The sequence below is a fragment of the Dipodomys spectabilis genome, unplaced genomic scaffold (assembly GCF_019054845.1).
Source record: "Dipodomys spectabilis isolate Male_0828 unplaced genomic scaffold, ASM1905484v1 ptg000006l, whole genome shotgun sequence".
Lineage (NCBI taxonomy): Eukaryota > Metazoa > Chordata > Mammalia > Rodentia > Heteromyidae > Dipodomys > Dipodomys spectabilis.
Genome location: NW_024870683.1, coordinates 20,912,356 through 20,923,699, shown reverse-complemented (window position 1 = coordinate 20,923,699; position 11,344 = coordinate 20,912,356). Strand labels below are relative to the sequence as shown.

The window sequence follows — 11,344 nt, the reverse complement described above, 5'->3', positions numbered from 1 at the left end:
TGGTCCAAAAAAAAAAAAGAAAGAACACTCAAGAAGAAAACTTTGATTGCTGTGTAAAAAATAGAGTGGAAAGCCAGGTACCAGTGTGCCTGTAATCCTAGCTACTCAGAAGGCTGAGATCTGAAGATCACCTTTCAAAGCCAACCCTCAGCAGTAAAGCCTATGGGTGTGTGTGTGTGTGTGTGTAAGCTTAAAGGGGTCTTTCTTACCTGGGGTGGCTTCAAACTGGGATCCTCAGAACCCAGCTTCCTAAGTAGCTAGGATTATAGGCATAAGCCACCAGCACTGGGCTCTATGAGACTCTTAAATTAACTACATAGAAAAAAAAAAGCCAAAAGTGGCTCGAGTGGTAGAGTGCTAGCCTTGAGCAAAAAGCTGAGGGACAGTGCCCAGACCCAGAGTTCAAGCCCCAGGACAGGTACCAAAAATAAATAATTAATAAGAATAATAATAGCTTGGGAGTAGATAGAAGCACCAAAGCTCATAATAATATGAAAGAAAAGCAGAAGTTACCTGCCCTAAATCAGTAACGATGAAAATGGGAAGAGATATTTAGATTAAACCTAGCAGATTTGACAAATGACTAGATATGGAGGAAAAAAGAGAAGATGCTAGATATTTGTTGCAAATCCCTGGGATACTGGTGGTGCCACAAACATGATGGAGGACAGAGAAGCAAGAATCCTGTGTGTGACATGATTGCCCCCAATATGCCTTCAGCCACCATAATACATCTTTTGCATACAAATGTAGTCATGAGATTAAGTTCCTGTAGATGCAATGTCAGCAGAGTTCTACATTACTTGGAAGAGCATTGCATGCTTCCATTTCCTTTCCTTTTTATCTCCTGTAGGCTGGACCATGTATATACACCTCATTCCATCTTCATGGAATTGAAGACCAAAACAAACAAAATCTCAGGACAGTGGAGCTCAAATTTATCAATCATCAGAATTACCCAGAGGGTTTGGCAAACATATTTTACACAATATGGTAGTTCCCTAAAAAATTTTAACTAGAATCAAATACCATATGATCCAGCAAATCTACTTGTTGGGCATCTATCCCAAAGAATCAAAGATTGAGTAGTTAGTGTTGGCTCCGCAGCAGTGTAGCATCCGTCCAAGATGGCAGAGGTGGAAGGGACATTGAAGCGACTTCAGAGCCAGAAGGGAGTGCAGGGCATCATCGTGGTGAATACAGAAGGCATTCCTATCAAAGGCACCATGGACAATCCCACCACTACACAGTACGCCAACCTCATGCATAACTTCATCTTGAAGGCTCTGAGCACTGTGCGTGAAATTGATCCCCAAAATGACCTGACCTTCCTTCGAATTCGTTCCAAGAAAAATGAAATTATGGTTGCACCAGATAAGGACTATTTCCTGATTGTGATTCAGAATCCAACAGAATAGCCAGTCTTGGCTCCCCAGGTCATTTCTTAATTTAATGCCCTCCAAGAATTATAATGTCAATCATGTCATCTGACCAGCCCATAAAGATGACCATAGATCCCTCGTGAAACAATAGAGATCACCGTAGATTCCTCATAAGTCAATTCAATGACCAAGTGTGGCCTGGCAGCTCCCCTCTACCTTCACCAGATGGAGGAATTCTTCTCCCCTTCCCTGTTCCAGTGACCCCAAGTTCTCAGGAGGGCTCCTCCTTCCCTTCCTTGCTTTGGAGCCACCGCTTAGGAGAAGCCCACACCCAGCTTCCTTCTGACCTTCAGTTCACTGTTGCTCTTGGAAAAGGTGGTTTTTCTTTAACTAAAAATAACCAAGCCACTTTAAAAAAAAATCAAAAATTGAGATTTTTGAACACTCATTCATAATATCATTATTTCCAATTGTCACAAGGTTATTAATGTCCCTTGAATGAATGGGGGAACTAAATGTGATATGTATATACAATGAAAGATTGTTTATCCTTAAACAGGAAGGAAATGCTGGTACATGCTACCAGATTGACGAATCTTGGAACACATTATATTAACTTAAAAAGCCAAACACAAAGAGAAAGTAATGTATAATGTTAGTTATATGTGTCACAGAAAATAAATTCAAAGAGAAAGTAGAAAGTTAATGGTTGCCTAGGGTTAGAAGTGTTACCTATAAATTCAAGTGAGATAAAGGTATACTTAGTTCCTACATTCCCAGCCAACTTAACAAAGGTGTTAACCAAAAATTTAATGTAGCAAACTTGCCTTTGGTTCTTGCATCTGGCAAGAGAAGACTCATTTCCTCAGTCATTTCCCTTACTTCCTCATTCTTTTGTAGCTCAGCCTCCATTTGATAGTCTGGTAGGTTTCAGTTTATCAGCTTGTCCTGCCACCTGCAAGTTATATAGGCTGTTATCTCCTGCTGCCTTCTTTTTGCATTAGTGGGAACCGAAATGAAGATTTATTGTCTAATGGGTACAAAGTTTCAGTTTTGAAGATGAAAAAGTTCTAAAGATGAGTGGGGCCCAGTAGTTGTATAACAGCATCAATGTACTTAACTACTGAACTGTAGACATAAAAATGGTCAAGAGTAGGACTGCCAGCTTTGCTCAAATAGAAACCTGCCTAGCAGTGCACAGCCTGAGTTCAAACTCCCTAATGACAAAAAAAAAAAAAAAGATGGGAGTAGTCATGTTGTACATTAACTTCAGTGTTAAGAGTACTATGTATCAGGCCCAGCTTCAATCTTCAGCACCAGAAAAACCAAACAACTACTAAAATAAAAGTTAGGATCACAAATTTTATATGTATTTTTCCACCATTAGAAATATTAGAGCTGGGGGTATAACTCAGTTGGTAGATCACCTGCCTAGCAAACATGAGGCTGAGTTCAAATCCTAGTACTGCCAAAAAAAAAAAAAAAAGTATTATGTAGCACTGTGTGTCTTTGTTTAATTTGTAACAAAGTCTTAACAGACAGGTGCAAATAGTAAATCCTCTTTTGAACCTAGAACTCATAGATGAGTATGAGGTTTTGATACATGTAAGAAGGCATATGATTTCTACAATGGTGATGATGAAGACTTGTTAACTCATACAAGTTGGCTCTCAGAATAAAGTTGATGTAAAAGCTACATAAAGGAAGTGGCGCTGTAGATCAAGTGGTAGAGCGCTCGCCTTGAGTTGAAGAGCTGAGGGACAACGCCCAGGCCCAGAGTTCAAGCCCCACGACCGACAAAAAAAAAAAAAAAAGCTACATAAAATTAAAGATAATAACTTTTTAATCCAACCAAGCATGGTAATACACGTTGTAATTGTAGCTACTCAGGGAGATGAGGAGCAGGATTGCAAGTTTTGAGGCCTATCTAGGCTGTATATTGACTTCAAAGTCAGCCTGGAAAATTTACCAAAACTTTGTTCAAAATTACATTTATTCTGTGTGTGTGTGTGTGTGTGTATGGTGGAGCTGGGGCTTGAACTCAGACCTGGGTGCTATCCCTTAGCTTTTTCCTTCAAGGATAGTGTTATACCACATGAGGCATAGCTCTACTTCTGGCCTTCTGGTGGTTAACTGGAGATGATATTCTCATGGACTTTCCTGCTGCTCAGATTGGCTTCAAACTGTGACCCTTAGATGGTCAGCCTCCTAAATAACTAGGATTAAGGGTGTCAGCCACTGGTGTCTAACCCAAAAAATTTTTAAAGGCTGGGAGTTCTGTTTAGTACTTGGCCAGCATTCATAGCCATGAATTCAATCCCCTTTAGATCTCACAGGATGGAGACAGAGACAGACAGAGACACAGAGAGAGAGAATACATAAGCTTGTTGTAGCAAGATGACTTGCTACAACACATTCTCCCATATCAATTTCCCTCCCTAAAATTATAGTTCTATAGTGTAACATAATCTAGCTAATTTACAACAAACTAGAAGTGGTTGGGAAGGGAACTTATCAAAAGAATTCTGTGATAGCTTATATAACTTAAGAGATGAGTGAGAACTAGGGACGTTTCAAGAACCTCCTTCTAGAGTGCTATCATAGGGACTTTACTTCTCTGTGTATATGTTCAAGTTTCAAATACTAAGAGAAACATTCCAGTTTTTCAGCCATGGAAAGGGATAAAAGTGGACATGCACAATGCTGGGAAGTAATGAAACACTTGTTGCCTGCCTACCACAGATTATCTAGGCTACACAAATATACAACAAATAAACTAGCATTCATGGTTCAGCCAAGAAAAAGGTCATAATATTGTTATTTAATTACATTTCACCAAGGCTTCTCCCCTTGGCATTTAGTATTCTAAGTAGGTTGAACACCTAGTTCCAGAAGGAACCTAGAAACATGGGGAAAAGAGGATCAATTTCAAACTCACTCTTCTTAAAATTGGAGGTTTCATATTTTGGACAGGTCTGACAGGTGATTAAGGGAAGAAAGAATAACAAGCCCCTGAAAAAAAAAATCAAGCTTATCCCCTAGATTATTTCCCTAGAGATGTCTAGGCTTATTCCATTTATCCACGAAGGCCTACCAATCTGAGGAGATAAACATGTTTATGGTAGCATTATTCATAATAGCCAAAAGGTGGAAGCAACCCCAATGTCGGTCATCTGATGAATGAATAATGTGGTATGTGCATTCAGTGGAATATTATTTAACTGTAAGAACGATTATTGATAAACCTCAGAAACACTGCGCTCAGTGGAAGGGCAGAAGCAAAAGGTCAAAAGTACGTGATTCCACTGAAATGAAAATGTCCACAGTAGTCAAGTCAAGGGAGAGAATGCAGATTGGTAGCTGCCTTTAGCTCTGGGGAGTGGAAATGTGGTATAACTGCTGAAGAATATAGTTCTAGACATCTAATGTACAGAATGATGACTATAATTAATTACATGACATACTTGAAAAAATGCTAAAAGACCAGATATTAAATGTTCAAATCACCAATATGTTAACTAGATTGTTTCAATTATTTCTTATCATATGCATATATCTACATATGTTGTATACTGTACATGTATAAATAAACTGGTATATCCAAACAATGTAGCATCACTTGGTGATTTAAAAAGTTAAGTGAGCTGAATGCCACAAAAGCATGGAGAAATTATATATGCATATTCTGGCTAGAAAGATGGTTCATCCTTGTAATCCTGCTAGTCACAAGGCAGAGATCAAGAGAATTGCAATTTTGAGGCCAGCCAAGACAAAAAGTTAGTAAGACCCCCCCCCCCCATCTCAATACAAATGGTTCAGTCATCATCTCAAGTACATGGGAGTTTTAAGGACCAGGATCATGGTCAAGGCCAATCTGAACAAAAAGCAAGATACTACCTTAAAAATAAGACTAAAAAGAATTATAGTCATGTCTCAAATAGTAAAGTATCTACCTAGCAAGCATGAGGCCCTGAGTATAAACCTCAGTCCCACCATAAATAAATAAATTGCGTATTACTAAGTCAAAGAAGCCAGTCTGAAAAAAGGCACTGTGTGGCTCAGCTTTTTGCCACTATAGCAAGTATTTGAACTAACCAATTTATAAAGAAAAAAGGTTTGCCAGGCACTGGTGGTTCACACCTGTAATTGTAGCTACTCAGGAGGCTGAGATCTGAGGATCATGGTTCAAAGCCAGCCTGTGCAGGAGAGTCCATGAGACACTTATCTCCAATAAACTACTCAGAAAAAGAAGTGGGGCTGTGGCTCAAGTGATAGAGCACTAGTCTTGAATAAAAGAGCTCAGGAACAGCACCCAGGCCCTGAATTCAAGCCTCATGACTGAAGAAAGAGAAAGAAAGAAAGAAGAACAAAAGAAAGACAGACAGAAAGAGAGAAAGAAAAAAAGAAAGAAAAGAGGGAGGGAGGGAGGGAAGGAGAGAAGGAGGAAGAAAGGAAGGGAGGGAGGAAAAGAAAAAGAGGTTTGCTCAAGATTTTAGACGTTTCAGTTCACACACAATCATCTGATCTTAAAAAAAGAAAGATATTCTAGATAGACATTTGCCTGTAGATGTACAAGTGATAAACAACCCATGGAAAAATTCTTAACAGCATTAGTTACTAGGGAAATGTAAATAAAAGCCAGGAGATATCCACTTTACGCCCACTAGGATGGTTTTAAATCAAAAAGATGGAAAAGAACAAGTAATAGCCAAGATGTGAAGAAATTGAACCCTCATACATTGCTGAAGGGAATGCAAAATGGAACAAGTAGCATTAGAAAGCAGTTTGGCAATATCTCAAATTAAACAGACTTGCTGCCTGTTACTGGACATCTATGTGAAAAAGAGCAACTTCAAATAAAACCATATACTAGAAGTAGACACCAGATGGCACTATTATCCCAAGATTCCATTTTATTTAATTAGTACTGGGGCTTGAATTCAAGGCCTCAAGCTTGCTTGACAGGACTTTACCATTTAAGCCATAACTCCTGCCCCCTCCCCCTTTCTGGTGGTACTTGGGGCCTCATAACGGTTAGATCAGCAAGCTACCACTTAAGTCATGCTTCCAGTCTGGCGTTTTGCTGGTTGACTGGAAGACTGTTTTTTGTGTGCCCAGATTGGCTTCAAACTTCTATCCTCCAGATTTCAATCACCTGAGTAACTAGGATCACAGACATGAGTCATAAGCTCCTGGCTATGTGATGTAATAACAAATTTAAATTAAGGCAAAAATAGTGAAAATAAAAATGAAATAAGAAAGTATATACACTTCAAGTTGTTTAAAATATACTTTGGTTGGTCTGGGAAGGTGGCTTAGTGGTAGAGTGCTTGCCTAGCATGCATGTTCAATTCCTCAGTACCACATAAACAGAAAAAGCCAGAAGTGGTACTGTGGCTTAAGTGGTAGAGTGCTAGCCTTGAGCAAAAGAAGCTCAGAGGGCTGGAAAGGTGGCTCCGTGGTAGAGTGCTTGCTTTGTATGCATGAGGCCCTGGGTTGGATTCCTCAGCACCACAAAAGCAGAAAAAGCCGGAAGTAGCGCTGTGATAGAGCACTAGCCTTGAGCTGAAAAACTGAGGGACAGCACTGTGCCCAGGCCCAAAGTTCATTCCCCACAACCAAGGGGAAAAAAACAACAACGCTTTTTCTGTTTGTTGTGGTACTGAGGAATTGAACCAAGGCTTCATGCATCATGCTAGGCAAGCACTCTACCACTAAGCCACATTTCTAGCCCGGAAGTTAATCCTTCCTTCCTTTCTTTTTCTTTTTCTTTCTTTCTTGCTGCTTTCTCCTTCCTTCCTTCCTTCCTTCCTTCCTTTCTTTCTTTCTTTCTTTCTTGCTCTCTCTCTCTCTCTTGTTTTGGTTTGAGACTGGGACTTGAATTTCTCATGCTTTCACACATTGGTTGATACTCTTGTACCTGAACCATGGCTCCAACCCCAATTTTTTATTTTAAAAAGTAATTTTAACCAATTAAAGTGGCTCATGTCTGTAATCATAGGAGGTGAGATTAGGAGGGTCATAGTTTGAAGCCAGCATAGTTAAAAAGTTAATGAGACCTCATCTCAACCAGTAAGAGCCTTGGTGTGGTGTTATTCAGGTATAAGGATAGCTTAAGTAGGAAGACCATGTTTCCAGCTAACTGAGACAAAAAGCGAGACACTATTAAAAACAAAAGTTGGTCAGGTGCCAGTGACTCCTACCTGTAGTACTAGCTACTTAGGAGGTGGAGATCTGATGAATCTCAGTTTGAAATTCCATCTCCAAAATAACCAGCAAAAGCCAGGCTGGTGGCACAACTCAAGTAGTAGAGCACCAACCAAGCAAGCTTAATATCTGAATCCAAATCCTGGTAATGTCAAATTTTAAAAAACCAAAATAGAGGGTATAGCTTAAATGTAGAATGACAGTCTATCAACTTTGAGGCCCTGAGGTTTGTTGTTTTTGTTTTTGTTTTGTTTTTTGTCGGTCATGGGGCTTGAACTCTGGGGTTGGGCGCTGTCCCTTAGCTCTTCAGCTCAAGGCTAGCACTCTACCCTTGAGCCACAGTGCCACTTCTGATTTTCTAGTGGTTTATTGGAGATAAGAGTCTCATGAACTTTCCTGCCTGGGGTGGCTTTGAACCATAACCCTCAGATCTCAGCCTCCTGAGTAGCTAGAATTAAAGGCATGAGCCATCAGCATCCAGCCCAGGCCCTGAGTTTAAATACTGTGCCTTAGTTGTTCAGGCATGTGGTCCTAGCTACTGGTAAGGCTGAGATCTAAGAATGGAGGTTTAAAGCCAGCCTGAGCAGACAAATCTTTGAGACTCTTGCCTCCAAATAACCAACAAAAAGACAGAACTGAAGCCTCCAGTGGTAGAGTGCCAATTGGGAATGAAAAGGCTCAAGATTTCGAGGCTCTGAGTTTAAGCTCAAATATCATCTGTCTCTCTCTCTCTCTCTCTCTCTCTCTCTCTCTCTCACACACACACACACACACACATACACACAAACCAACCAACAAACAACAAATAGTACACAATAGGGTTCTATTCCACTGAATCTGAATCTAATATCTTTTTAAGGTGTTTTTTAACCTATGACATAAATTCAATGACTCAGTGATAAATCATAACCTACCATTTGAAAGACCCTGCATTAATGGTGTATTTGATTTGCCACTGCCATATTTCAACTAGCCTTTTAAGATATTTTAGGCTTGCCAGGCACTGGTGGCTCATGACTGTAATCCTAGCTACTCAGGAGGCAGAGATCTGAGAATCATGGTTCAAAGCCAGCCCGGGCAGGAAAGTCAGTGAGATTCATCTGCAATTACACCAGGAAACCGGAAGTGGTGCTGTGACTCAAGTGGTAGAGCGCTAGCCTTGAGCTGAAGAGCTGAGGGACAGCGCCCAGGCCCCACAACTGGGGGGGGGGGGGGGGGGGGAAGAAAGAGAAAGAAAGAAAGAGAGAGAGAGAAAGAAAGAAACATTTGTTTAAATTTTGATAGCTTTTAAAGAAAATGTAAGATTATATATATTATATTGCTTTGAAACCTGTTCTTGATTTTTATTTTGAGACAGGATTGTACTATATATCACAGACTTGTTTGAACTTGAAATCTTCCTGCCTCCAACTGCTGAATATTGAGATTACATTATATGTTACCTTGCCAGTTGTCTGTGCTTTATTTAATGTAACATACATATCTTTCCAAGTTTACACCCAAAAGTCTTCCTTAACTTTCTCTTTCTTTTTGCCTTACTGTGTTTTGAACTCAGGGCTTCATACTTTCTAGGCAATATAGCAATATACATATATGTATGTCTTTAATTTAAAAAGGGGGTTTCAGTTCAGTATGTCAGTTTATGAGTACAATGAATTTTTGTGTGTGTGTGCTGGACCTAGGGCTTGAACTCAAGGCCTGGCTGGCTGCTGTCCCTGAGTTCTTATGCCCAAGGCTAGAGCACTCCATCACTTGAGCCACTGCTCCATTTCAGTCTTTTTGATGGTTAATTGGAGGTAAGAGTCTCATCGACTTTCTTGCCTAGGCTGGTTTTGAATCTTGATCATCAGATTTCAGTATCCTGAGCTAGGATTACAGGCGTGAGCCATCTGCACCCTGCTTAAGTACAATGAATCTTGATCAATATCTCCCTTAACTTTTTAAGATGTTACCTAAGTAACTTTAATTTACCATTTTAAGAAAACTAAAAAAGTGGATACTTTTCTTTTAAATGTATATTCTGCAAAATTAATTTAACCATTTTTATTTGTGATGCAACACAAATTTAAGAAGTATTCAAAACTTTATCTCTAGGAGATTGAGATCTGAGGATCATGGTTCAAAGCCAACCCGGGCAGAAAAGTTCCTGTGAGTCTCTTATCTCCAACTAACCACTCAAAAACTGGAAGTAGAACTGTGGCTCAAAGTGGTAGAACTAGTCTTGAACAAAAGAGCTCAGGTACAGTACCTAGGTCCTGAGTTCAAGCCCTACAACCACCAAAAAAAAAGAAAGAAAAAAGAAAGAAAGAAAGAAAATTTGTCTCTATTATGTATGGCATTATAGGAGTTTTTGCATTTAACCCTTTGAGTTTCAGCAACCAAAATATTTCTAGAAATTGCTAAATGGCTTCTGGAGTACAAATTGCCCTGCTCATTTATTTATAACATCACAGTGATAATTTTTTTTTAAGCAACTCAATAAGGAATCCCCACAAAGATTGTGGAGCTGCAATGGTTAAAAACAGAAACGAGCCGGGCGCTGGTGGCTCACGCCTGTAATCCTAGCTACTCAGGAGGCTGAGATCTGAGGATCGCGGTTCAAAGCCAGCCCCGGCAGGAGAGACCATGAGACTCCTATCTCCAATAAACCACCAGAAAACCGGAAGTGGCGCTGTAGCTCAAGTGGTAGAGCGCTCGCCTTGAGCTCAAGAGCTGAGGGACAGCATCCAGGCCCAGAGTTCAAGCTCCATGACCGACCAAAAAAAAAAAAAAAACAGAAACAATAACATACAACACATGATCTTAGACTAGTTCCTATATAGAAATTATTGCTATAGGAGCTGGGAAGGTGGCTCAGTGCTAGAGTGCTTGCCTTGCATGCCTGAGGCCCTGGGTTCGATTCCTCAGCACCACATAAGCAAAAAGAAAAAAGCCGGAAGTGGCGCTGTGGCTCAAGTAGTAGAGTGCTAGCCTTGAGCTGAAGATCTGAGGGAGAGCGCCCAGGCCCAGAGTTCAGGCCCCATGACCGGACCTTAAAAAAAAAAAAAAAAAAAAAGAAAAGAAATTATTGCTATAAAAATATAATTGGCATAATTAACCAGTTAGAGTATGTACTAGAGATTAAAGGTTGCTCTGATATTATTGTTGGTCTTTTTTAAATTACTTTTTTTTCTTTTCTTTTTTTTTGAGTCAGTCCTGGGGTTTGAACTCAGGGCCTGGCTACTGTCCCTGAGCTTCTTTTGCTCAAGGCTAGCCCTCTACCACTTGAGCCACAGTGCCACTTCTGGCTTTTTCTGTGTATGTGGTACTGAGGAATGGAACCCAGGGCTTCATGCATGCTAGGCAAGCACCACTAGGCCACATTCCCAGCCCTAAAACGTGTGTGTGTGTGTGTGTGTGTGTGTGTGTGTGTGTGTGTGTGTGTGTGTGTATTGGGTCATGGGGCCTGAACTCTGGGCCTGGGTGCTGTCCCTCAGCTCTTAGCTCAAGGTTAGCACTCTACCACTTGAGCCACAATGCCATTTCTGGCTTTTTCTGCTTATGTGATGCCGAGGAATCGAACCCAGGGCCTCATGCATGCAAGGTGAGCATTCTACCACTGAGCCACCTTCCCAGCCCTAAATTACTTTTTTTTTTTTTTTTAAAGGGGTTGATTTTTGAGACTATGCAGACCAAACTCATAGTCTTCTTCCTCAGTCATTGGAATACTGGGATCACAAATACATGTGCCATTTGGGTCAGATTAGTGTGTTAAA

At 40.3% G+C, this 11,344-nt stretch overlaps 1 protein-coding gene and 1 non-coding gene across 2 annotated transcripts; both read left to right on the top strand.

Moving 5' to 3' along the window:
• Positions 1-1,056: 1,056 nt before the first annotated feature.
• Positions 1,057-1,790, top strand: LOC122122599 (dynein light chain roadblock-type 1-like). Its single transcript, XM_042696872.1, has one exon. It carries the CDS (start codon positions 1,128-1,130, stop codon positions 1,416-1,418), a length of 291 nt encoding a protein of 96 aa, XP_042552806.1. The 5' UTR covers positions 1,057-1,127; the 3' UTR covers positions 1,419-1,790.
• Positions 1,791-2,877: 1,087 nt separating this feature from the next.
• Positions 2,878-3,002, top strand: LOC122124382. Its single transcript, XR_006150531.1, has one exon. It is a non-coding gene; the product is annotated as a small nucleolar RNA SNORA40 (small nucleolar RNA).
• The last annotated feature ends 8,342 nt before the right edge of the window (positions 3,003-11,344 follow it).